Source organism: Mustela putorius, unplaced genomic scaffold (genome assembly GCF_011764305.1).
Source record: "Mustela putorius furo isolate JIRA1106 unplaced genomic scaffold, ASM1176430v1.1 tig00000145_pilon_pilon_pilon, whole genome shotgun sequence".
Classification (NCBI taxonomy): domain Eukaryota; kingdom Metazoa; phylum Chordata; class Mammalia; order Carnivora; family Mustelidae; genus Mustela; species Mustela putorius.
In genome coordinates this window covers 20,002,431-20,029,283 of record NW_025421294.1, presented here as the reverse complement: position 1 = coordinate 20,029,283, position 26,853 = coordinate 20,002,431, and the positions used below count along the sequence as shown (strand labels likewise).

At 56.4% G+C, this 26,853-nt stretch overlaps 1 protein-coding gene across 4 annotated transcripts; it reads right to left on the bottom strand.

Annotated features, from left to right (window-relative positions):
- Positions 1-333: 333 nt before the first annotated feature.
- On the bottom strand, positions 334-26,611 carry PCDH1 (protocadherin 1). 4 transcript variants are annotated; one of them, XM_004744747.2, is made up of 6 exons: positions 26,372-26,610; positions 17,105-17,967; positions 11,835-14,030; positions 6,559-6,778; positions 5,571-5,609; positions 4,253-4,385 (listed from the first exon to the last, which is right to left on the bottom strand). In XM_004744747.2, the coding sequence occupies exons 1-5, from the start codon at positions 26,409-26,411 to the stop codon at positions 5,584-5,586; spliced, it is 3,345 nt and encodes a 1,114-aa protein (XP_004744804.1). In that variant the 5' UTR covers positions 26,412-26,610; the 3' UTR covers positions 4,253-4,385; positions 5,571-5,583. The 4 variants fall into 4 exon arrangements, with proteins under 4 accessions (XP_004744801.1, XP_004744802.1, XP_012907818.1 ...); XM_004744744.3 differs by lacking the exon at positions 5,571-5,609 and having other exon boundaries at positions 334-4,385; positions 26,372-26,611; XM_004744745.3 differs by lacking the exons at positions 5,571-5,609; positions 26,372-26,610 and adding an exon at positions 24,086-24,359 and having other exon boundaries at positions 334-4,385.
- Positions 26,612-26,853: the final 242 nt, after the last annotated feature.

The window sequence follows — 26,853 nt, the reverse complement described above, 5'->3', positions numbered from 1 at the left end:
GAAAGCAGCACAGCGTACCCTTCCCCAGCGCTGCTCATCGCGCCCCTACCCCACCCCCTCCCTAGCCCGCATCTCCGCTCAGGGTGGGGCCCTGCCGGTCCCGCACAGCGCATAGGTTGGGGGAGGGAGGCACTTTGACAGGCATGGAGTAGATATCTGTCCTCGGTCAGCTTCCTTTTGCTTCCCATTCCAGAGTGGCACCGATTAATCCCAATGGGTCTCCGTCCCTCTTCTTCGGCTGCGTCCCCTGGCTCCCTCCAAGGCCTCTATCCCAGAATGAGTCCCCAGCTCCCCGGGACGCAGGCCTGAGGGCCCGGAAGAAGTGAGGTGGGGTCCGGTTTTCACACTTTTATTGTAAAGCTCGGGAATAATTACACGGGTCTTCCATTGACAGCTCAGCAAACAAACCGGAAACGAACCGAACCGGAGGGGGTAGGGGCGGTGCCTGCGCATGCTCGCGGCGGGGGAGGGGGGAGGTCAGAGAAAGAGAAAGACAGAAAGAGACAGAAATCATTACAAATCAACGGGATTGTGCTCGCAGCGCCAGGGATGGGGCGGGGTGGGGGGAGTGGGGGGCGGGGCGGGGGCCCTTCCCGGGAGGAGCGAGGCGGTGGGAAGTGGCACGAACCAAGAGAAACACGACCCCAGTGTGGGCACCCGACAGCCCAAAGCCCCCCTCCCCGAACCCCACCCCCCAATACACGAGAGAGACACGGCCCCCCTCCCTACTCAGATAACCCGAGGAGACACAGTCTCCCTCTCCCCAAGGGCAGACACCCCCGCCCGGGAACCCCATGGGCGAGACACAGTCCCCCCCTCCCAGAGAAGTCCCGCGTGGAGACGCCCCCTAAGAGACTTTCTCTTGGCCAACATAAGCCTTCCCAACACCAGGAGATAGCCCACATCCAGGGAGGAAATGGCTCCAGCGGCCGGATCCTCGGGAGAGAGGTATCCCAGAGCCTCCAGGAGAAAAGACAACTCAGAGCTGTCCCGTCTCATCCCAAAAGTGCTGCAGGTCAGAGACGTCCCTAGAGGAGAGATGCAGGGAGGGCCAGAAACATCCCTTCCCAGACATGCTTCAGAGATAGCCCCCTTCCCTGGGAAGAGAGATGGCCCAAGACTGACATGCCTTAAGTACTCCCAGGAACCCTGGGAGGAAAACAGGCTCCCCAGAGAGCCTGGGTAGGGGGAGACATGCTCCCATGGTCCCCAGAGGGAATACAAGTCCCTCCAGAGACTCCCAAAGGGAGAGATAGGGCCGAGGGAGCCCCCAGAGGTGAGAGATGCCCCAGAGACCCTCCCCCAGGGATGTGAGACAGGCTTCAGGGACCCCAGGAGAGAAATATGTCCCCATATACCCTCTCCCTACCAAGAGACATGCTCTGAAGTAGGGGGTTGGGGACCAATTAGGTCCCCTCTAGGAAGACACTGACTGGGTCAGGCTGGGTTTGAGGGGGGTCTCCTCTGGCCAAATGTCGCCTGTTTGTACATAAAACTGTACGCGACACAAGGCATTGGGGAAGGGCTTCACAGACCTAGGACCAATAGGGGTGGTCCCTGGTGCTTTCACCCATCCCCTGCCCACCTTTGGTTTCACCTCTCGAGTACCCAGGGGGTGACAGACTCAGCGCCCTGACCCCAACCAGGGGGCTGGAACTCTGCCTTTGCCTGTAGGAAGGGCTCCTCCTCTGTGCTTCTCAGCCCTCCCAGCCACCTGGGCTACCCCCTTCCTTCTGGCTTCTCCATTGTGCAAAATGCTCCTCCACCCTTCCACTCGGTGCTCAGGGGTCCCCAAGACCAGGGCAGGGTGCCCAGGCCACCAGGGGCTTCCAGGGGAGTCCACTGACTCCAGGAATGCTTCCTGTCTGAACTGCCCACTCCACCAAGCAAATGGGTCTCATACAATCTTCTTGCCAGAACCCTGACCTCCAGGACACAGGACAGCCCTTGAGGCCACTGCCCTACCAGCTGGGCACACCATGTTACCAACTCTACCGCTATTGCACCTGCCCTGTTTGTGCAGGGGGAAGGAGGCTCTTTATCAAGCCCGCAGCCCACTTCTGGGCTTCCCCCAGGGAAAGGAGCCTTTGGCCATCCCCCAGACCTGGTTGCTGCCACCCCAGCCCACTCTACCCTCTGCCCTCAATAGAAGGGCTGTGTATGCTGAGGCTACCAGCCTAACAATGCTCTCCTTCCCAGCACTGTTACCCCAGGCCAAGTTAGGGGCAAGGAGCAGAGAATAGGGTGATTCTTCAGGCCCCTGGCTTTCCCGAGGTGGAGTAGGGTGTCTGGGGTTACAGGAGTCAAGACCCCAGCAGCACAGCTCCCAAAGGCACCAGACAACCCAGCAGCCTGTACCCAACCCTCCCACCCTTGGGCCACCCCCCAAGCTTAGACTAAGTCAAGCAAGGGCCATACCCTGAGTCTCCAGCCTCCCAGCCTGGGCCCCTGGGGAGCTGGAGAGGTATGGGCCAAGGCAGTGGGGGGTTTCTGAAAGGAAGAGGGACTGAGGCTTTGAGATGGCCACAGTGGGAGATGAGGGCTCTATAGGATGCCCATCACACCCTGGCCCCCTGAGGTGCAGGAAGGAATCCCACCTCATCATGGCTGACTGGGCTTCTCTGCCCCCCAATCTCCCCACCCCCTCCCCCAGGGGACCCCTGACCCTGGCAAAGGGAAGCCCAACTGGAAGAAGGGGGCCTGGAGTCCAGGGTGCCCTGAGGCAGCCCTTCCCACCCCCTGAGATCAAGGCAATGGTGGTTTTACAGGCTGACGGGTCAGTCATGGCAGGGGCTGGGGGTTGGGGGGCAGGGAGGGGGCAGGGTGCAGGTTCCCCCTATTAGAGGCAGCAACCAGCCACCCCTTGAGCAAACCTTCCTGCTCCCAACTCACCCAACCAGGCCAGAGGCACAGTCATCCCACCCCTGTCCAGCTGCCCCCCACAGCCTCAGGGCCCCTCTGTGATGCTCATCTGGATGTGGGGGGGCCAGCCTGAGCGGGGATTCCCCCCCCCAGGGCACAGCGCAACAGTTCCAAAAAAATAGAGATTTGTATTTTTAAAAAAAATTAAATAAAAGCCCAGCTCTGCTGATAGGCGAATGTTACCCCCATCCCCACCCCCACCCACCCACTGTTTCCCTGGCCTGCACCCCCATCCCACTATGGCCCCAGGGGTATTTACAACATGGAACAGTAGAGGCCTGGGGTGGGGGGCACTGCGGCAGGGAGGAGGGGGCACAGGGCAGCCTCCCCCCACCCAGAGGGGTCCCCCAAGACAACACAACATCAACAAGAAAAGTTGCAAATCAGGCAGAAATGGGGACATCATTCCAAGGTCCTTATATACAGACACTGCATGACCAGCAGGGAAGGGGGGTGCCCAGATGGGATCAGGCAGGGGCACGTGGCAGGCAGGTGGGCGAGCCCAGGAGCAGTATAGGAAGACAAGGCCTCCGGCCCACTCCCACCCCATCCCCACCCCACCTTTGGTAACAAAAGCCCTTCAGGGAGCCCCTGGCGGTTGAGTTTCCTCTGGGAGTTCCCAAGGAGAGGGGCTCCCCAGTTCAGCCCTGCAGCAGGGCTGTAATGGGGACATCCTGTCTCCACCCTGGTCGGCCATGTGGGAAACAATGAGTTAAAAGTGTGTTGCCCACCCTTGACTCCACCATCTGCCCAAAGTAAGGGAGTGCTCCCTGGAAGTCGAGGGAAGGGAGCCTAGTCATTATAGAGGAGCCCTCTTGGGCACCAGCTGGGGGGAGCCCCATAAAGGGGAAGAAGGGCTCCCAGGGGCTGGGGGATGAAGTGAGGAGAGAGGACCTGGACCCTGCTTGGGGGAAGGGCCTGCGTGGTCATGAGGCCAGTACTCACCCCACCTGGGGTCCTGGCTGGGAAGTCCACGCTGAAGGGGGTCAGGAGCAGGACCCTGGAATGGGCCCAACTGGGGCCTGGCCGGTGGCTGGGATGGGGTATGGCCACCGGCCAGAAGGGGGCTCACAGGTAGATCTCACGCTTGGCTGTCTGGGCAGATGCCGGTGTGGCTGCAGGTGGGAAGTCCGAGGTCTGGGTCAGGGGAATTTCCTCCAAGGTGGCCGAGTCCTTGCAGGAATCATGGCTACTGTGGGAGAAGGCACTGTAGGAGGGCAGGAGGCGCACGGGGGCCGTTTTGGTGTTCCGGTCTTCCGGGGGGCTGGGGCTGCCGGCACCCACAGGCTCCTGCCCTCCTCGGTCCTGGTAAGGCACGAAGGTGGAGAGTTTGAGGGCGCTGCTCTTGGTCCGGCGGCTGGGAGATGACTGGCCCGGCATCCAGCACGTGTCAGAGTGGCCAAACTCGCTGCACTCCTGGGTACATGTGCCCGTCATGGCAACATCAGGCAAAGGGCGCAGGTCTGTGCAAGAGAAAGGGGAGGACAGTCTTCAGGCAGAGTAACATTGCAGAGCTCCCTTCCAGGGCTTCCCATGGGCACCTCCGCCCTGCCTCGGGACAGGGGTGCACGCCCCTTTTGCCCACTGAGTTGGCAAGCGTACACACCCGCAAATAGACACACAGCCTCCTGCCGCCCACCGCAGGCTCTTCTCTCTCATACAGTCTACCCTGAAATAGATGCGTTCTTCCATCCTCAGCCACCCTCCAGCTCTCCTATCAACACACCCACCAAATCTGCCCTCCGACAGGTGCACAAACACACAACCCATCTACACCCTCCCTCATCTATCTCCAGACAGGCTTAAAGAAGCAAATCTATCTTTAGGGGTGAGGAAACCCCCATCCTCATTTAAGGGTCCAATATCTCTGTCAGTCTGTCTGTCTGTCTGTCTGTCTCTCTCTCTCACACACACACACACACACACACACACACACGCCTAACCTCAATAGACACGACACACAAATCTATACTGGGCTTCTCCAGCCTCAGATGAAGGTGGGCAAATACCTTCCTTCTGAACCCCTCCCAAGCCTCACCGTGCTCCCATCTATCCTAGAACCCCACCCTACCCCAGCACAGTGAGGCCCTCCTTTAAAGCCAGGGAGAAGATAGTGGGGAGTTCACATAGAAGCACACACTCGCATCCTCACAAGCACACTCATGCAACCCCTCCCCACCGCACTCCAGCCCCCTATGCCAACCACCGCCCCTGGCCTAGCCCCGGCTCCCTGCCCAGAACACCCACGGGAACAGGAGTTGGCCGCCTGACATCAGTAGCCAGTGTGGTTGCTGGGCAGCAGGGGTCTCCATGGGAACGGCTGGGCCAGGAGCACTTCCTGTCATAGTTGTCCCTGTCCCGCCCTTGCTCAGGGACAGTACCAGGCGGTGACCCTCCCTCAGGGACATGACTGAGCAGAATTGCCTGGGGCCGGGGCTCCCCTGGTATCACCCACCCTGGCTTGGCCTCCTGCCAGTGCAAGGTGAGGAGGGGACAGCTCTGTCATTAACCCTCAAAGCACCAAGGCTCTTCAGCTCATGGTTGGGGGACCCAACATGGCATAGAGCAGAACAAGGTCACTGGGCAGACGGGGTTGGGTGCTGGGCCAAGTCCCACAGACCCCAGACCCCAGAGCAGCTCCCACATACCTGGCACTCTGCCTCAGGGCCTGCTCCGGCCAGCCGGCTCTGCGCGGGCACAAAAAGGACGAGACGGGCATGAGATAGAGCATGGAGGGGCAGGGTGGGGTGGAGGGCACTCTGAGACCTAGGGCCTGGAATGTTAGACAAGGGCCCTGTGCCTGAGGGGTGGGGAGTAGAACTTTTCATCTTTTGGGGGGAAGTTTGGACTGAGGGAGAGGGCAAGACCCAATGACAGCTCCAAGCTGGAGAGTCTTTCAGTCCCAAGGGGAAGCTTCTTTGTTCTCCCCCTCCAGAGGCTACCATGGATCCCTTCACACACACACACACGCATATGCATCACACACACACATTTTGAAAGTGTACCCACTATCCATTCCCACACTGACCTCTGCTCTGGCCCAGACCTTCCTTCTGCCACCACCCTTCAAACCCCTCCCAGGCAGGCCTCTCCCCTCCCCAGCCTTCCCCACTTCCTTCCCTCAGCCAGATCCTCTCTGGTTCCTCCCCTCAGGGGATCATCATACCCTCTTCTGAGCTCCAAGGAGCATCCAAGGGCCCCTTCCTTTTCTCAAGGCCGTCTGACCCCATTAAGGGACTGTCATGACCTCAAGGTTCCCTCCAGTTTCCCTCAGTGCTGTCTGAATCCCTGTTCTCAGGAAGGCCGCATACTGCGGTGCCCAGGGCAAGATCTTCGGAATCGGAGTAGCCTTTGCATCCCTGCCGGCTCTGTTACTTCCTCTGTCTTACTTTGGGTAAGTGACTCAACCTCTCCGAGCCTCACGTTCCCTGCACTTGTGAAGAGAACAGTCTAGTTCTCAGATCAGAGAGCAGTTGTGAGGATTAAATGAATATATAGCTGAAAGCACTCGGCTCAGTGAGTGCCGCTAAACACACAAGAGCTCAATAAATGGAGGCTATTGTCCAAGTCTCATCCCTGTTCTCCACTCCTACCCACCCATTCCCGGGGTGCCCTGTCCATGCTGAAGCTCCTCACCATTCTCGGGGTGCTCCATCTCTCCTATGCTGCCATCGGGGGTGGTGCGCTCATAGTGGTCCTCGGGCAGAGCCAGGGGACCGAGTCGGGGTCCCGAGGATGACTTGCTGGATGGCGTCTCAGATTCCTCCAGGCCACTGTCATAGTAACTGTGCTGGGACGGGTCCTGCAGTTCTTGGGCCTGACTGGTGGCGGAGAAGGTGACGCGTCTGTGAGGTAACTGTGGGGAGAAGGAGGGTCACTGCTGGCAGGCCAGCTGGCCCTGGGGGGCCCACCACCAGAGCGACCCCCAGCCCCAGCCAGGCCCTCCCCAGAGCTCCCGGCCCCCCAGGCCTCAGCAGCAATCCAGAAGAGGCCCAGCCCCCCAGCACAGCAGAGCCCCCAAGAAAGCGCAGACCGCAATGGAGGAGCCCCTTAATTCTGGGGCAGTTCCCAGGAGAGCCAAGTCCACACACTGCAAGTCCCACCACAGCACAGGCCCCAGTGTTATTGTAGCCCCCAGGCCACCACAATAAGCCTAATCCAGTACAACCACTCATCACAGCACAGCTTCCCAGTATCGGCACAGCCTTTAATTCCAGAACAGCCCACGCCAGAAGAGCACAATACCAGCCAACTCCCCTAATTCCAGCATAGCCTCAATCAGGAGCAAGCTTCCGGATTTCCAGAACAGCTTCCTTAAAGCAGTATGGAGTCCTCATTCCAAAAGAGCTCACCAATACCAGTGCAGTTCCCTAATTTCCAAACAGCACCCCTGAACTTTAGCTCCTCACCTGTCTCATTGCTCTTTAACTTTCCATTGCCTCCATCCAAAAGAGATCCCAGTGTCATTCTGATCCTTGGTTCCCACCCCTGCTTCGAGATGCTGTAAGCAGCCTCAGGACTCCCTGCTGCGTCCCCTCCCCCTTGAGCCCCTTTGTCCCCACTTTATTCCCCTCTAGAGAGGCCTGGGAGTAGAAAAGGTGGGAGGGGAAGAAGGAAAGGGAGCTTGATAACAAACCGGGGCCCCTTGGGGGTGGGGAAGCAGAACAATGGAAACTCCCCTATCCTCCAGATCAGGAAACAGAGTATTAACTGTAGAGGGCAGGGCCCAGGAGGACCTGGGCATAGGGGGAGGGGCTGGCATCCATCAGCAATTAGGAAGGCTGGCCTCAAAGAGAGACTCCTTCTAGGAAATTGGAAGGAGCTTCTGGGAGGGGCCGTGGCTCAGTGGAACCAGGACTTAGAAGCTTGTATGGGGGATTGGGGTGGGGGTAGTGGAACTGGGACAGGCTGCTCCTAGCCAGCAGCCCTGGGTGCCTGCCTCGGGTTAAGGATTCTCCCAAGAACCTGGCAGCCTCAGCTTGGCACTTGGTACAACCAACCAGCCATGGAAACACCCACCTGGGACTGCCACTGATTTTGCTGCCATCCAGACATGAGGAGTTGTGGAGGGCGGAAACCCAGGGCCCACAGAAGCCGGGGGATGGGAGCAGCTCAGGCCCAGGCCCTGCTGCTGCTAAGTCTCCAGTCTCCCTCTAATTCTCTAGGACTTCACTGGTGCTTTGTCTTTACTCTAAAACCCTCAGTAGGAGCTTATCAAGAAGGCCGGAAAAGGGGACCCCGGGTTTGCAGACCCATTCTCCCGGTACCTCCTGATCCATCACAATCTTCATTCCATTCAAGGCATCTGAGGTAAGCTGCTGGGAAGGCGGCTCAGAACTGCCTTCCTAACTTGGCTCCCACCTCATCTTCAGGAATAGACAACCCTTCTCGGGATCCATGTTGTGATCCAAAACACCAAGGAGTCAGGGTGATGACAGATGAGGTCCCCACAATTGACCTGGGGCTGGGATGTGGTAAAGGAGTCTCCAGGAGGGGTCTGCGGGCAGACTGGTCGTCCAGTGCTTCTCTTCCCAGTTTTCCCCAAGATGGTAGCCAGCGGCCTTCTGTTCCCCCAAAACTTACACCTGGTCATCCAAAACTTGTCACTTGGGCCTTTTTTCCTATGATTTTTTTTTTTTTCTGTGTAAAACGGAAGGTTGGGCATCCTCAACTCTAAACATTCCCTATAATTCTATCACTATCATATCTTAAAAAGCCTAGATCCAAAATCTCTCTGATGCTGGTCCTGAAGTTCTAGACATTTGCTGGGTATATTTCCTATTGGCTGTCTCTACTGACCCTTCAGATTCAACAAGTCTGAAACTCAATTCTTCTTTATCTTCAATCACCTTGTGCATGGGCAACAATTTCGTCACTATGCCATCACCCAGACACAGAAGAATGATGTACACCTGGGAATCCTGGGAGCTGTCATACCCATTTCCCCAATATCCAATCATCCTTTGAGTCCTAGAGGTCGTTTCTCCCCAAGTTTAGCCAATTCCACCCATCATCCACTGTCCCCACGGCCACCGTCCTTGTCTGGACCTTGAAGTTTCAATTCTATACATTCACCTCTACCCCATTTATAGCCACTACATGCTCTGGTGAACTTTCTAAAACTCAGTTCACCCAAAACTCGTGAGCTTTCAGGGGCTCCTGTTTCCTGTTAAGGAACTTTTGGCCAGGCATCTGTGCACTCTATAACCTCCAGTTCTTCCCATCTCATCTCTCAGCTCTCTCCTATACCCTCCACTCCCGCCCTGACCCTCCCCTTTCTGCCCTCTCCCTGTCCCCAACTTGGCCATGCTCACTCCTGCCTCAGGAGCCGGCTCACTCGGCTGAATCTCCTGCCCAGCTCCTGCTTGTCACTGAAGAGCTGGCTCAAGTCTGACATTTTCCTTCCAGGAACCCACTCCCATGTCCTGTGTGGGTTTTCCCACACTGTGTTCCTCAAAGGGAGGGGCACCACCGTCAAATAAATTTGGAAAACCCCGAGTTACACAAAGTTTAACGGGTCCCCCATCTTTGTTGCAGGCGTTGCAGAGCCTTTAATAGGCTAATGTGATAGCACATCTCTTACTCCCCAAACGGACTTAATTAGGGGACTCCTCTGGTAAAGCATTATGGGTAACAGCAGACTCTGGAAATCAGATTTCCTGACGCTTTGTGTTTGAATTCTGAGTCCAGCACTAACCAGTTTTCCCTCCTGGAAAATGAGCATTGTAATGACTTATGTCACCAAGAGTTATGAGCTTTGAATGAGCTAATTCACAAAAAGTGCTGAGTATGGTACACTGCACCTTGTGTAAGGACGAAAAAATAGTAGCAGCTAGTAGCAGAAGGAACAGTGGAACAAGCTGGGAAACTTCACTAAGACATTTCCCACTCCACGTTTAAGAGGCTCAATTGCCTCATCTTTTCAAGTGTGTTATCTCTCTGAATATGACCATGTCCCCTCAGGGTCTAGTACCATGCTGATCACACAGTGGGAGTTCTGATGATGACAATGGTGTTGTGGTTTGGTTGTGTCTTAATGTGGAAGGGAGGTGTTCATTGTGGCTCGGTGGATGTGTAGGGTTGCAGCTGAGTAAGGGATAATCCCTGGGAAAGACAAAGCAATGAAGAGGCTAAAGGAATAGAAGAGCAACCTGGTGGCAGCAAGGATGGGAACAGAAAAGAATCATTGGTCAGGAGCTGCTGGCGGTCCCCCTAGAGATGCTTATTTGTCCAGGAGAAATGGGATGCAACTAGTTTTCACTTGCCCCTGCCCCACTCCTCCAAAGCCCCCAGGACTGTTTACTTTGGGGGTACCCCCAGGGCATTGGGGAGTTTGTGGATGGAATCCGAGAGCTGGCGCCTTGGACCTCCTGGGAGTGTCTCAAGCCTCTTCAGTCGCCATGGAGACATGTTGCCTCTGGCCTCAGAGACTCCCCCAGGACCTGAGGCCTCTCACCCAGGCTTTAGCCCCAGTGCCCTGCAGGCACAGCCAGAGACAAGGCAGATCTAGGAGAGCAAGAAGTGAGAGACGGAGAGAGAGAGAGTGAGAGCCAGCAGCCCAGGGTAGCTAGAACAAGGAGCTGAAGGAAGGGAAGGGAGGATGGGCAGGACTAGGGTCCCTCAGCTTAAAGTCAGAAGGGAGCACCCTACGAGTCGGGATCCAGAGCAGGCCAATCCAAAGAACTTGAGGATTCCGCCCCCATCCTCCCTCCCAGTAACCCAGGCTAGTGATCATAGCGGGGACATGCAGGGCAGGACCCAGTAATTGCTGGGCATTGAGCGATGCTGGGATGAAAAAGCTGGGAAAGGGACTTGGAAAGATCTTGCCCCGAGGGAAGGTGGCTGGTGTAATCAAGGGCTTCTCTGTCTTCACCTGAGGTGGGCGGCTGCGATTCACCCTTACCAGGTGTTCTGGCCCAAGCTCCATCAGGGGCTCCTCAATGTGAACAGATTGGAAGGGTGAAATCCCAGCCAGTGGACAAAAAGCGGGACCTGGGTGCCTCTCACTTGAGTGTACCTGCCCTTTCTTGGGGAAGGATGTTGTTCCTAGGAAGATGGCCTCCCAAACACAGAATAAGAGGACATGTTGTCAGATGGGATGATGGTAAATGAAGATAGGGCTGGGGTAGAGGGCAAGTCTGGGAAGCAGGAAGGGGCAAAGAGAAGGGATAGGGAAATTGGGTAGGACAAAGGGCCATTTCCAGTCTCTCTCACTCCTTCTCTCAGTTCCAGGAAAATAAGAAACCAAAACTCCAAAAATAGAGAACTTTATTGTCAGGGATAAGTGTTTGGGACTGGGGAAGGGGAGCCAGGGCCCAGTCCCAGGAGCTTGGGGTGGGGAAGAGGCTAACACAGCACACACAGAAGGCACAAATAGGGAGGACCCCCCTCCCTGACAGAGTCCCTACCCAGTTACCCAATAGGACCCCAGGTTTCCCTGTTTCCCTTCTAGAGAAGCACCAATAGGTGGTCTCAGCTAGAGACCCAGCTTTGGAGTAGACTTTATCTTCCCTTCCCTTCCCCCTTCTGCCTCCACCCCTTCTGCTCATCTGCCCATCAGCCCCCACTGGCAAGACCCAGCAGCTGCATCCAGTGTCTTGGGAATTGACAGTCACAGGCCTCTCCCAGTGGGGAGGGGGCAAGGAGGAGAATGCCACAGAGCACACACCCTCCCTCAATTTTCGCTCAGTCTATCCTTCTGCCTGGGCAAGGCAGCAGGGTCATCACCAAGGCCCCGGCATCCCCAGATCTTTGGTCCCACCTCCCACCACTGGCTTGCGTTGGCCCCAATGGGCTGAGGAGCACACAGGTCTGATCCACCTGCCCCATCACTCCCATACCTCGGTCCAGATGGCCCCGTGGTAGGGGTGGGGTAGGGGCCGGGGTGTGCTGAGCCGCAAGGGCTGGCCTACCTGCTTGCTGGGGTATTTGGGGGGGTTGGTGCGGTAGCTGTAGTCGGAGTACTGCTCTGAGCCCGTGGATGTGGTGTCACCAGTGCCCACAAATGTGTTTGCAGGTGGCAGGTCCTGCACCACTTGGTGCTTCTTCGAGGCTGAGGGTGACTGGGGCTGCAGCTGGATGGAAGGCAGTGGGGAGTTCGAGCGGTAGTGGCGGCCCAGGTCAGGGCTGCCCGGCGGGTAGTTGAGGGGCAGGTGGATGCGGGGGCTGTCTCCAGGGGCATCACTCATCAGGTTGAACTTGAGGGATTTCTGCAGCCCAGCCTCATCCTCGTCCTCCACTGGCTTCACAGGCTTTGGGGACTTGCTCTTCTTGCCCTTGCCTTTGTTTCCCTTGGAGGCTTTACTGCTGGGCTTGGGGGCATACAGATCCTTGGTTTCCTTCTTGCCAGCCTGGTAGCCACTCTTGGCCTCCCGCTGCCGGCAATAGCGCACAAGCACTGCCAGGGCAATGAGCAAGGCCACGGCCACCACACCGGCCACCACTCCAAAGAGGATGTTGCCACGTTGCTTGGAGCGCTCATATTCTGGATCCCCAGCAATATCGATGTCCAGTGGCGTGTCCAGGCTGTGGCCCAGCAGGGTCTCCAGAAGGGTGCGGTTGGCCAGGGTCTCATTGACGTAAAGGTGGACCAAGGCCGTGCCATAGCGCGGGGGCTTGCCTCGGTCACTGACTTTCACCACCAGGCGGTGGAGCCCATGATGGCGCCGCTCAATCTCCTTCTCAAGGGTGATGGCCCCTGAATGGGATCCAATCTGGAAGAGTCCGTAAGGATTGCCACCAGCGATGCTGTAGGTCAACTCCGCATTGACCCCGGAGTCAATGTCCTCAGCTGTCACCTGGCTGACCGTCTCACCAAGACGTGTCTGTGGGGTCAACAGCTGGTGGGAGGTGTTGGAAGGGGCGGTGATGAAGGGTGCGTTGTCATTCTCATCCAGCACGTTGATGGTGACACCCACATACGCTGAGCGAGGTGGGACACCCCCGTCCACTGCCTTCAGCTGGAAGGTATAGGTGCTCTGATGCTCCCGATCAAAGCTCAGGCTGGAGAGGATGGTGCCTGTGCCATTTTGGATAACGAAATCACCATTGTCCTGCTCCACCGTGAGCTGTACCCGGGCGTTCTCCCCTTTGTCCCCATCAATGACGGTCACCATGCCCACTGGACTCAGTGCCGGCATGTTCTCCATCACTGAGAAGTTGTAGCCACTCAGCATAAACTTGGGGTCATTGTCATTGCAGTCCAGCACATTGACAAGGACGGTGGCTGTGCCCTGCAGGCTGGGACTGCCCCGGTCAGCGGCCACCACCTTTAACTCATAACTATCCCGCTGTTCCCGATCAAGGGATGTCTTCACCCGGATCTCTCCAGTGTCAGGAGAGATAGTGAAGAGGCCCTTGGCAGCTGGCTCTGGCTCCAGAGAGTAAACCAGCTCCGCGTTAGAGCCTGAGTCGGCATCACTGGCAGTGACTTCGGCGACCACTTCACCCGGCTTGTTGTTTTCTGGGAAGGCAACCTCAGTGACACTCTGGGTGAACACAGGGGCATTGTCATTGACGTCTACCACCTGCACCTTGAGGGAGTTGGTGCTAGAGAGCGGGGGGTTGCCAGAGTCCACGGCCACAATCTCTATGGTGTAGTCTTTGACCTTCTCGTAATCGAGTGGAGTGGTGGTCTGTAAGAAGTACTTCTTTTTGCTGTCACTTCCCGTCTCACTGGCCTGGCGCAGCTGGAAGGGCACGTCATTTGCCACCACACAGGTGACAGCTGCGTTCTCTCCCTCATCTCGGTCAGATACCTGCACCAGGGCCACAGCTGTCTCCTCTGCCACATCCTCCGAGATATTAGCCATCCCATCTTGATGGGTCACCAACCCTATGCCCCGGATCTCAATGGTGGGGGCGTTGTCGTTCATGTCCTTCACAGTCACCACCACTTGGGCACGGGCACTCTTGGGGTTGGTGCCTCGGTCCTTGGCGAGCACAGAGAAGCGCAGGGTACTCAGGTCCTCGCGATCCACGGGGCCCTGCACAGTGATAAGTCCAGTGTTCCTGTCCAGTCGCAGAAGACGCCTCACCACCTCAGGTGCCTGGTGGAATGTATAGTCGATCTCTGCGTTGGCGCCTTGGTCCGAGTCATTGGCCTTCACCTACAGGGCAGCAGAGTAAAACAAGGGAAGCCGGGATGGGTTAGTCTTGGGATAGCACACTAAGGGACATGTGTGCTGCCTTTGCAGTGAGCATGGCAGATACGATTCGTCTAATGCGGCACCCTTTCCAAAAGCAACACATAGACCAACTGCCCTTTTCCCAACCCCGACACAGGGCAGACAGTACTGATCTCATTCCCTAAGAAGCACAGATGTAGCCTGCAAATCTGCTGTGTTACAAGAACTAGCAGAGATGGGACAGCTCTGCTTACTGTTCCTGTACTGGTGTGCCCCAATCTGGGGATGCGAAGCCAGCTAGCAACTGGGGTAGCCCTTCCACCCAATTAAACGGGCCTTCAACCTTTCCAAAGAGCTGGAAAGGTGTGGAACGTCTGCCTGACGTGAGCACAGTACCCACGTGTGCGCGTACATGTATTCTGAGACGGGGGGTATGTATGAATGTGTGAGAAAGTATGTGTTTGTGCATGTGTGTGTTTGCACACATGCCCAGCTGGAAGCCCTAGGGGAGGGGGCTTCGTTCGAAAGCAGTCACATAGGGATATGGGTCAGAAGGAGCTGGCAAGGCCATGGCTCCCTCAAACCAGGGAAACCGGTTTCAGCATCTTCTCCCCTGGCTGGTGCTGGCTAGGCACCAACTTGAGGAATCTGGGTGGCTGAGCCTGCGGCCGGGAGGGAGGGGCTGGTGCGGGCTACAGAGCCTGCTGGCAGCGGGCTGGGCTCCCAGCATCAAACAATGAACTGTCTGTCCCTTTGCAGTGGGCACGCCCTCCCACGCCAATGCCGACGCACACTCGGCCCAAGTCTATACAAACATGGGTGGTGATGGGGCAGCGGGAACCTGGTGGGAATGGCCATGAGGTACCACTGGTAAGGGAGAAGTGGGTGTGTGGGGGGGAAATAGGGAGGACAGGACAGGTATAACCTGGCAGAATCTTTGAGAAACACAGCAGAAGAGTTCTGGGTTCAAATCCCAGCTCTACCACTTCCTAAGTACGTAAGCTTGGGCCAATTACTCCATCACCCCAAGCCTCAGTCTATAAATGTATAAAATGGATTAATAATAGAACCTATTTCATAGGGCTGTGGAGAGAATTAAATAATACTTGTAAAAATGCCTAACACTGCCTGGTATGTGGCAAGTGCTCCCTAAATAGCATTTATCCCTCCTTTCATCCACCCATCCACCTGTCCATCTCTGAAAATCAGTGCTAACACAGTGCTAGGCACCATGTCTAGTGGGGCCTCATACCACTGCTAGTCTCCTCTCCTTCCTGTTGGGAACCAGAACTTGTTCAACAGTGGAGACATCTGGGCAGGGCATCCTAGCTATTCTGGGCCTTTTTCACCTCTGTGAGAGCCAAACTGTTTCTTCTTCTTACCCCCCCGTCCCCAGTCCACCTCTCTGTCACCTACCTTTCCCTTGGGATTCCCACTTCTCCCTGTCTCTAGACTGCTCACCTGGCTTCTTACACACTTACACACTTCTTACACACCTCTCTTACCCTCTTACCTCCCTTTGTCTCTGTGACTCTTCACTTCTGTCCCTGTTTCCCTCCCAGCCTTGCTCAGCTCTTTCTGCCTCTCTCCCATCCTCTCTTTTCTGCCCCTTCTCAAACCCCATCTCTGCCCACTCTTCTGCTTCGGCTCACTGGAAGGGGGTGTAGCTGTTACACGCATAGGATTCAGAGTTTGAAGCCGGGCTGTTGGACATAGCCAGAGGGGGATGTGAACACAACAGCTGGGAGACCAGGCATCAAATTTCCAAATCTCTGTGGGCTCAGTTTCCCATCGGTGAAATGGGGATAATGCTTACCTTGTACTGTGAGGATTCCATGACATAATATACATAATGTGTTCTGAACAGTGCCTGGCACCCAGGCTGTTATTATTCACCATCTCCGACTGTCTGTCTCCCTTTTCTTCCTCAGACTCTCTTCTACATGTTCAAGTCCACCAGCCTCTAAAAAAAAGCCTAAAACTCCTCCCCACGCCCCACTTCAGTTTGAGGACACAAAATGAAGGGTTTCCCAGGACCATAACGGTGTACAGGACAGGCTGAGCCCTCCTCAGCTCCCTCACTTCAAAGACAGACAGCTTCAGCCCAGGGGGAAGGAGAAAGGAGCTGGGGCTGGCAGGAGGCCAGGGTTGAGATGACAGCGGGAGATACGCCCACCTGTCTGCAGGGACGCTTTCTTTGCTCCCTCCCAGGCCCTGGCCCCACCAAGCTGCCCAGCCCCTGGGGCAGTTCCCATGGAGAGGGGTGCTGAGAACTTCAGCAGAGGCAACGGACCCCCCACTGTGCCAAGCACCCCATACTCATGAGCACCCTTGTCTAGGGAAGGAAGCTGGTGTACAGAGAGGCATCTGAATGCAGTTTTCTAGAACTCTGAGGACTCACTTGGCTCAAATAATCTCATCTGACTGTCAGGGAGAAGCAAAGAAAGGCTCTGTTCTCTAGCTTCAGGAAAAGTCTGGTCTGGCTTAGGGGCTGCTCGTGGGGAAGATATTCTCATCTCTGGAGAGAGTGTTCTTGTTCTAACCTGGCTGGCCTGGCTGGAGAGGAGGATATCATTTGACTTGAGAGGGGGTTTCCCTTCTCTGAAGTTTCTCCAGTTTGAGTCTGATTTGGGGATGAGGGGACTACTATTCCTACACTGTCACTCTCACTAAGTAGCCTTTTTTTTTTTTTAAAGATTTTATTTATTTATTGGAGAGAGAGCAAGAGAGCATGAATCTGAGTGGGGATTGTGGGCAGAGGGAGAGGGAGAAGCAGATTCCACACTGAGCAAGGAGCCCAACAGGGGGCTCGATCCCAGGACCCTGGGATCATGACTTGAGCCCAAAGCAGCTACTTAACCAACTGAGCCACCCAGGCGTCCCTCACTAAGTAGCTTGATAGAGGGAAATAGTATCATCTGCTGGCATAGGAAGGTCTCACCAGATCACAGTACCCTCTCAGTTTACCCCCGAGTGAAGGGAACTCTCACCAGCCGTGGCCAGGCTCCCATTTCCTGAGGTGGGAATCTTGACAGTTAGATGGAGGGACCTCTCACCTGGATGACTGAGTGGCCTATGGGGCTGTTCTCGGACAGTTCAGCCTCGTAGGAGGGCCGCTCGAACTTGGGGGCGTTGTCGTTGGTATCAAGCACAGTGACGCGCAGCAGGGCACTGCTGGCGCGTGGGGGGCTGCCGCCATCCTGCACCTTGATGGTGAGGTCATAGGAATCCCAGCGCTCCCGGTCTAGGTTGCCCATCACGATGAGCTGTGGCTGCTTCCCCTCCTGGTCCTCTGCCACCTGAAGCCCAAACAGCTCCTGGGCCTCAGGCCCGGCCTGCAGTTCATAAGATGCCACACCGTTGGGGCCGGCGTCGCGGTCAGAAGCCACTGGGATGGGGAAGAGTGAGCCAATGTTGGTGTTCTCAGGGATGGGGAGCGTGATGACTGGCGAGGCGAAGTTGGGTGTGTTGTCATTGATGTCCTGTACCTCTATCTGGCCCTCTAACAGCCGGGGACTGCCGTTCTGCACGAGGTCTGTAATAGACACCTCAAACTCCAGGATGCAAGGCTCACCAGGAAGCTGGTTCTGGCATTCACGGAGCCCCTCGCGGTCAATAGACGTCTCCGTGGTGAAGATGTCTCCCGTCTTGCCGTCCACTCGCAGGTATGGGGCGCCTACCTCTAGTTTGTACAGGTGGCCCACGTCTGGAAAACCATAGTCCGCAGCAAGGCTCCCAATAAGGGTGTTGGGTGGCTGTTCCTCCGGCACCTTGTACACCACCCGAGTGGCATGGCCTGGGGATGCCGCCAGCAGAAGCAGCAGTGCCAGTGGCAAGGGGGGCAGCAGCAACCGTTGCCCCCCGGGGCCTGGGTTGGGCCTCGGGGGCCCCATCCTGGCAGGATCTAGAATCAGGAGGGCTGCAAGGAGAAGAGGCAAAATAGGAGGTCAGCTGGGAAGAGGAAGCTGGCCCTGAGGGTTGCCCAAGCCAGGCCCTGATTCCCCTTCTGCCATCTATACACTATCCCACGAAGAGAGCTCAGCCCCAATTCCAGAACCCAGAACCCTGAGTTTCACTCACAGCTGGGTGTAGCAGTAGCGTCTGCCCCAGCTGGAGGAGCCGGTAAGGGCCCAAAACAGGTCTAGAGGAGCTCCCGCCCATGGAACGCCCTGACCCTGCTGACACTCCCTCCTCCCTGCTCTCTATCCTGTGCTTTGCCCAACACCTCCTTCTCACCAGCATCCTGCCTTAGTCACCCATGGTAATTACCCTGATACTGAGATACGGAGAGACAGCAAGTGGAAGGGTAAGCCCTTAAGCACCCCCACATACATGACAGGAAAGAGATACAGGCACTCTTTATGTTCTCTGGACCCCACGCTGAGGGCCACTCAGGATGGCTGGAGGGAGTGGGAAGGCGTCTCATTTCTTTTCCTTCTGAGATGCTGGTCAGTATATGTGTATGAGATATGACACGTCAAATCCTTCTTTTCTGAAAGTAATCACCAGATTCCCCAATGCCCCCACCCCCATGAAGGGTCAGCTTAAACTAGGCACCCATCAAGGCTTGGAAACAGAGCTGAAGTGTAGGAGTCAGCCACCCACCTCCCCGCCCCCCCCCCCAGCACACTGCCCCCAGCTCTACCCCCAGCTGGGTTCCCAGGGCTCCTCCTCCTCCCTTCCTGCCCTCTTTCCACCAGTGGTGGTGGGGGGGGGAGTAGGGGGAGGGAGACACTGACGGGTGTGTGGAAGAAGAGTGTAGAGGTCAAGATTGGGGTCAGGACTGTGGTCAGGGCTGACTCGCCCTGGAATTGGCATTGGGAGCTGCCCTAGCCTGTCCTTAGCAACCGTGAGCCCAGCAGGTCTAACTGGGATGGTGCTGCCAATGCCACCACCAGCCTGTTCCTGACCACTCCCCTCCAAGCAGGCTCCCAGGCTCTCAGTAAACATCTGGCCCCTGTCTCATACCTTGCCCCTCCCCCTTTGACGTGTCCAGTCCCATCTCTGACCGGCTTCTCTGTGCCCACCCCCACATCCTTCCAACTGGAGCCCTCTATGCCATAGCCAGCCACAAGCTGTGCCCTCATCACCCCAATAACCCACTTCCCCTTCATCTCCCCCACCCCAGCTTTGAGGCAATGCACCTGCAGACCCCAACCAGCCCTGCTGCTGTCCCAGTCTTGATCCCTTCCTTCTCTCCAACAAAACCATGGCCAGCCCCTCTATTTAAATCCAAAGTCAGGCCCTGCTTTTTCAGCAGAGGGCTCAGGCTCACTCTCCTTTCCCCACCTCCCCACTTGCACCTGAAATACCTGACACACCCCCTCCCACCAGGAAATCCTACCTATCCTTGTCAGAGACCACACCTACCCCACTGAAGGCAGCCCCTAATCCCCCAGGAAGCCTTCCCAGGCCTCTCCAGCCTGCGGTGACCTCTCCTTTCTCCAACTCACAGCCACTATTGTCTGCCCCAGTCCTAAGGCAATGAATCACTGAGCTGCCTGGACCCCGCCCACCTGCCAGTGTTGTTCAACCCCAGTACTGTGCACCTATTCCTGTGTTCTCTGGCTCTCCAGACAAATGCCAGACTTCCTGAAGGTAGGGCCAGATTCTCTACTCATTCCCCTGCCCCAACCCACGCACGTTCACAGAGCTGGGCACCATGCATTCAACAAATGTTTACTGTGCACTTACAATGTGTGAGGCAATCTCCTGGGCACTGGGACACAGCAGCATACAAGATAGACTCAATCTGCTATCATGGACCTCACAACCGTTTGAATTCAATGACTATTTGTCATTTTTGTTTGGTTGTAATCATTTGGCACATGGAAGGAATCAGGGTGGAGAAGACATCAGACTATCCATTTCCTGGATGCTGAGCAGGAGAACAATGATTTAGGGCCAGTTTCGTTATCTGTAAAATGGGAACAACACCACCTATTTCCTAGGGAGTTTGAGATCACGTGGGCTAAAAACGCCTAGCGCATACTCTAAGTACTCAACAGATGCTCCCTCACAGCACTTATAATTGAAGTTATGTAGCTGTTAGATGGGAAATAATTTCTACTGTTTTTTTTTTTACTTTTTTTTTAAAGATTTTATTTATTTATTTGACAGAGATCACAAGTAGGCAGAGAGGCAGGCAGAGAGAGAGGGGGACGCAGGCTCCCTGCGGAGCAGAAAGCCCGATGCGGGGCTCCATCCCAGGACCCTGGGATCATGACCTGAGCCGAAGGCAGAGGCTTTAACCCACTGAGCCACCCAGGTGCCCCTAGATGGGAAATAATTTGTCAGTTGTCTCTCCTACAAGATTGGGCAGAGATGAGAACCTCTGCTTTGTTCCTACAGCCTCAGGACCCTGCTCTGGACGTGGCATACAGTAAGCACTCAGTAAAAGTTCCTAAAAGACCACGGTAGCTCTCAGGTTTAGCCTATCCTGGCACTTTCTGGGTGGTCACTGCTTATTTCCTTGCCCAATTCCCTTATTCCATCAAGAACCTACTGGCGTCAAATTTCATCCTTCTCTCTTTAGGACCATAGTTGACTCTCAGCAAATGCTCAGTGAATGCAGATTCCTTACAAAGTCGAACACTTCACTTCTTCACATAGCACTCCCAAACCACACCTCCTCCCTGGTCTCTCCTTGCCAGTAAAGTGCCCTACGCAGAAGAGGCTGTTATCAGATTAGTGTTGTGCTTGTTCCTAGTTGCAATCTTAATCTCTTTAAAGGAAGGAAGAATTTATCGAATGCTCCAAGTGGATCCACCCTCCAGCCACTATCCATCATCTACCCGCACAGATCTAGCACAAGGCTCCTCTTACTTCTAAAGCTCCAACCTAAACACACCCTGGGAAGAGGGTCTCCAGGGAACCTGATTCCCTTCTGGGCACCTTAGTCTGCCTTCCCTCCGTGGCAGACACAGAGTTCATCACTCCACACACCAATTCCACACCTAAGTCTTGGCAGGGTGGGGGCTCTATGGGAATTACCCTAAACCTGACACAGAGGAGAAATAAGGCAGTGACTGCTTGCCTCTCTCACTCTCCAGAATCCAGATTCTTAATCCTTTTAGATCAAGCCCCCTTTATGAATTTTATGAAACGATGGGGCAGATTTTTCCAAGAAAAATGAATGCTCACAAATTTTGGCTGTAAATTCAGAGGTCTTGGTCTGACAGAGTCAGGGTGACTGATTTGTAGCAGCTCCAAGAGCTACAGATTAAGCCCATTCTTCCACCTCTCAGGGTCACAACCCAGGGCTCCAACCCCCCAGGCCTCCCAGGCAGCACACACACTAGAAGCCTCCCCACCCCATACACACTCTTTTCCTGTCTCACTCATTCACCCTGTCACCCTCAGGACATCCCTTACCTCCAGCCAGCAGAGGAATCAGGAAAGGATTATGGTGTACAACTTGGAGTCAGAAAGAGGACCACAGAGAAATATCCAAGGCCAGGAATGTATGGGGAAGAGGGTGTTTCCAGAAGGTAGGAATATGGGGGAACATGGGTTTGGAGGGGTGGCTGCCCAGAGTGAGGGCAAGAGTTGAAGAAGGTTTAAGGCCCATGAAGCACCTAGAACGTTCCTTTAAAATGAGCATTATCTGCCCCCACCAATTCTGATTGTGGGGGAGGGACCTGGAGAAATCCCCAGGCAGTAGAATGGAGGCAACAGGACACACTATCAGGAAAAGACTAATAACTCTGAGATGTGCTATGTCCCTGGAGTTGAGAAAGAAGTGCAAATTCTACTGTCACCTTTGCCATCATCATCACCGTCACCATTGTCATCATCATCCCAGCTAACACTCCCTGAGATTTTACTCCATTTATATACACTATCCTTTCTAATCCTCCCCACCCTCCAAAGTGGGTACTTTATTATTATTACACTGCTCTCCATTGTACAGATGATAAAATTGAGGCTCAGAAAGAAACACGAACTGTCTCAGGTCACAGAAGGAGTAAGCAGAGTCAAGATTTGAGAAATAAGAATGCCTCTTCTCATCCAGAGTCTGGGGGAAAGTCTGGATGGGGGGAAAGAAAATCCACAGAATTCTCAAAGGCTAGAATATGTTGGCTGAGTAGCCCCCCCACCCCATCCCTGGGCTGCCAAACTTGCCTGGCAAGGAAAGAGAGAGGGCTTAGGGTTCAAGGGCTGTACAACCCCAGCCTGAAGCTGTCCCCTCCCCCACCCAGAGGCCGTGGGGATGAAGGGACACAGTCAGAGGAGCCAGGAGCAGCAGTGAGGCAGCCCTCCCTTACCCCTGCCCCCACCATCCCTGAACTTTGCCCAGTGATGGTTGCTTATGGAGAGTCATTAGTCTTCAGGCACATTCTGAAGCCATTAGCTTTATCTGCCCTTGCCCAGGCCCTGGCTGCCTTCCTGACAAGTGTGTCCCCACCTCTGCCCAGTGACATAGGCACCCAGGGCCCTGAGAAGCAGAGCTGCAGCTCGCACAGTGACTCATTCTTCTCAGGCCTGAGGAGAGCAGTGAGGTGTGAGGGGACAGAGTCCAGGGAGGGCCAAGGAAACCGCCATCTGTGTCAACATGTTGGAGACGGGGAGAGGATAGCAGTGAGTGTTCACCCGGAACCTTCTTTTCCAGCCCACCTCAGGGACTAGGGTCCACTTTCTGCTGAATGCTAAAATACCCAGAGGCAGCCATCCGCATCCCAGTGACCAAGTCAGCTGCGACCCCCCCCACCCCTACCCCTGCGCCCCGCACTGTTACACAACAGCCACTGCCACCGTGGCCACAAAAACCAAAGGACAAAGCCAACCTCTGGGAGAGTAGGGTAAGCCTTAGTGGGGCTGTGCAGAGTGGGGCTGTGCGGAGTGGAGCTGTTCAGAGGCTTCCCACAGTGAACATGTACATGGCCCTCAGCTCCTCTCCCTGCTCTTGCACAGCCCTCTATTAGCATCTGCAGGGCTTCTAGGCACCTGCATGCTCAAGTCAGAATGCTGGGGTTCAAACCCTTGCTCCACCACTTCCTAGCCATGTGACCTTGGCCAGGTGGCTTCACCTTTCTGAATCTGCTTCCAGATCGTGAAATGGAAATAATCAATTCTGCCTCTTGTTAGTTATTTGGGAGATGAGATCTGTGGCATTCAGATCTATTATATTGTAAAGGACCAGTACATATATAAAATAACTGAACAGGGCTTTTTCTTTATAAATATTTTTTAAATTTTTTTAAAAAAGATTTAATTTATTTATTTGACAGGCAGAGATCACAAGTAGGCACAGAGGCAGGCAGAGAGAGAGGGGGAAGCAGACTCCCTGCCAAGCAAAGAGCTTGATGTCTGGCTCGATCCCAGGACCCCGGGATCATGACCCAAGCTGAAGGCAGAAGCTTTAACCCACTGAGCCACCCAGGCACCCCATGAACAGGGAATTTTATTCCCAGCACCAGGCACACAGTAGGTGTTCGCTGGTTCAGTAAGTAAATGAACCCATCCCCTGCTAGTTGGGAAGACCTTGGAAGACAAGGGTGGTGTGTGTCTTACCACTGTGCGGCATCCTCACCCCCAACTATGTATCCTGGCAGATAGAACCAGCAGGTGCTCAAGACATTGTTGAAAGAATCTCACCCGGCAGCACCAGCCATCCTTGTTCAGGGTAGGGGGAGCCATACCATCTCACAAGGGCCTCCCCCATGTCCTACCCTCACCACCAGGCCCTCTCCTGGTGCTTCCAGCCCACTTCTCCCAGCAGTTAGCTCACCGTCTCTCTCTAGCCCAGATCCTCTGACCAAGTAGCCACACTAGCAGTCCCTCTGCCAGGAAGAGGCCAGGCCAGCAAGACACCCTCTTCCAGCTGAAGTCCCTCTGGGAATCAGCTTGGGGGAGAGGGGAAACTAAAGGCTGCCAGAACTGAAACCAGTTCTGATCAGCTCCCCTACTGCACTACCCCTGCCTATCTTCAGAGGCCCTTCTCACCCTTCCTCGCTGATTCCATTCCATGCCCTGGTCTAGTTGTAATTACAGATTTCAACCCTCCGAGACCTCCACATCAAGAAAATAACCCCTACCTCTAGGCTGTCACAAGCATCTTCTGGGCACTCTCTTTTCTGGCAGCTAAGGAAGGTTGGCTCAGAGCAGGTAATGGTAGGCTCCCTCTGTCTTTCAGCACGGTGTCCTGGACTCCGTGGTCGCTGGGGCAGGCCCCTGTCTACACCGCTGTGATCAGCGGGTGCTCCCCGCACACACCCAGAGCGTGGGCGTCTCCTCCCAGAGGACGCAGTAGTGTGTGTGTGTGTGGGGCACTGTTCCTCCACCATCCTCGGACTCAGGCGGCCCCACCCCCACCCCCACCCCCACTCCAGCGACACAGGCCTCCCAGAGCTCAAGGCGAGGTAGGGGAGCGGTGAGAAACGAGCCTCGGCCAGTAGGCTCACTGCGCCTCCGGCCCCCAAGGGCCGCCACGGGGAATCCCTCCTCCACCGCATCTCCGCCTACTGCCTAGGGTCCCCAGCAAGCGAGCATCGGCGGGAGCCAGGCGGGAGCCAAGCGGCGGGCGCCGGGAGGGGGCGGGGAGGGAGCCGGCACCGGAATCACAAAGCGTGGCGAGCCAGGCCGGGTGGGGACATTCTCAAGAAACGGACCCTCTCACGGCTAGCGGAAAGGGGTCTTTGCCCCGCACTCAATCCTCAAAGACCTCAACGCTACACCGAGTATTTCCGGCTAGAAGAAACAGTCGCCAATCACTGCTGGGTAAACTGAGGCCAGAAGTCTGGGCTCCCAAGGGTAGCTGAGTCCACCTAGCCTGCCAATTCTGCTCCAGCGCGAGCCGAGATCTTCCTTCGGGCCCTAGGGCTTTGCCAGTGCACGCGACTCTGGCCTACAGCCTGCACCCGGCGGAAGGGGCGTCCAGGTGTGTGAGGGATACAGGTGTGCGGGACCCAGGTGTGCTGGGGCCCCAGGTGGCTCGCAGAACGCAGCTAAATGGCCCGAAGAGGGTCGCAAACACCGCCTCAGGCTCCACTCCCTGCAAAGGGACCCACGGCCTTGAAGCCCAGCGGAGCCGGGATGGCGCGGCCTGCCAGTCCAGCCAGTTCCGGGAATACCCGGCCGGCCCGGCCCCGGAGTGGGGGTGGGGGAGACGCAGGCTGGGAAGCCGGTCCGGCCGGCCCCCAGGGTTCCCGCGGCGCTGATAGTCACAATAACAGTGTCGTGATTAAGATGAAGGGACGCTAGGGGCTCGCCCGACTGCCCCTCATCTTCCCTGAACGCAATCTGGCCTCCGAGGGAGAGAGAGCAAGCGTGTGTGTTTGTGTGTACAGGCTGCAAGGTGTAATGTGACACTGTTGGTGTAAGGTGTGTGACACCCAGTGTTAAGATGTGTGAAGCAGTGGATTCTGTGTTCTCGCCCGTGAGGCGCCGCTGTAGGTTCTACTTTCTGTGTTAGGGTGTGTGCTGTCAAGGCGTGTGCTGAGACACTGGGGTTGTGTTTATGTGGGTGCAGTGGGGGGGGAGGGGGCAAGTGAGACCTGTGTTGTGCATCTGTGTTCTGGCCAAGGAGTGGGTAACATAATTCATGTTAGGGTGTGTTCCTTAAAGGAATATGTACGTGCGAGGTTGGGTTTTGAGTGTTCATTTGCGAACTGTGGCCGCGACTCTCATACATGAGGGCACGGAATTGTGTTTGTGTGTCTTTGTCGCCAAATGTCACACTCGGTTGTGTTCTGTTGCTCTGTTAGGGCCACGGGTTGTGTGTCCATGCTGCTGAGTGTGCAGACGCTGAAGCGGATTCTGAGCTAGTGACGGTGCCCCAGTGGGCGCTGGTGTGCGGGAGGTATGTCTGTATGCACATATGTACGGATGTATGTATGCGTGTACGTATGTCCGTGGTCTGGCCCTCTGGGTGCCCGCGGGGAGCTGGAAGCGCCTGAGTGATCCGATCTGGTCGCCCAACAAGTGTGTGTGTGCGTTGTGTACGAGGGTCCTTGCCGGCTTCGTCCCCTCCTCAAACTGGGGGTTGCGAGCTTCCCCCAACCACCTCCATTCGGCGCGCTCCTAGAGTCCCCTTATTCCCCGTGGCTTCCAACGCGCAGGGGTGCGGGACGCCACGGCAGAGGTCCGGTTCAGCACCCCCTCTCCTCGCTCGGTTTCTCGCCGCGGACTTTGGAGGCCAGGGTGCCCCGACCTCCAACCCCGGTCCGAGCTCCCAGCCACCCCCACCTCAGCCCAGCGCGCTGAGCACCGCCCGGGCCCTCTTGGCCTCGCTCCGCTGAGCGCCCCTCCCTCAGCTCCCGCCGGCTATGGCCGCTCCCGAGCGGGAGCCGCCGCCGCTGCCTCCACAGCCACCGGATCCTTACCCGCCTCGGGGCAGCGCCGGCCGCCGGCCCTGCTGACCATGAGCCGCCACCGGCCCCGGCCCGGGCTGCGGCTCGGCACGGCTCGGGCTGGCGCTGCGGTTCAGGCTCCGGCTCCGGCTGGCTCGGGGCACAGCAGCCCCGGCGGCTTCGCGTCCGCGCCGCGCTCCCGCTCCCCGAGTGTGTGAGGCGGCGGCGGCGGCGGCGGCGGCGGTGGCGGCGGAGCCAGCAGCGAGCAGAGCGCACAGCCCGGCCCGCCCCCTCCCTCCCCCCTCCCTCCTGGCCCGCCTGCCCGCCTCCCTCCCGCCTCCCAGCCCTCCCTACCCCCCCGCCCCGGCCGGGAGGTGGAGCTCGGGACCGCTCTGGTCCCTCAGGGAGGGGACCCCCAGCACCGCTCCCCAAAGCCACGACCCCCTTCGCTTTCTCCTCACTACCCGGGACCCGGATACACAGGCTGTCCCCCTCCCTGGCTCTTCACCTTGCAC

Excerpts from the sequence above, each read along its gene's own strand:
- PCDH1 (XM_004744744.3), bottom strand. The coding sequence starts at position 26,411 with ATGGTCAGCAGGGCCGGCGGCCGGCGCTGCCCCGAGGCGG. Across the intron at positions 14,031-17,104 it reads TAGGCCACTCAGTCATCCAG|GTGAAGGCCAATGACTCGGA; the intron begins GTGAGAGGTCCC and ends GCTGCCCTGTAG. Across the intron at positions 6,779-11,834 it reads CCAAATACCCCAGCAAGCAG|TTACCTCACAGACGCGTCAC; the intron begins GTAGGCCAGCCC and ends TTCTCCCCACAG.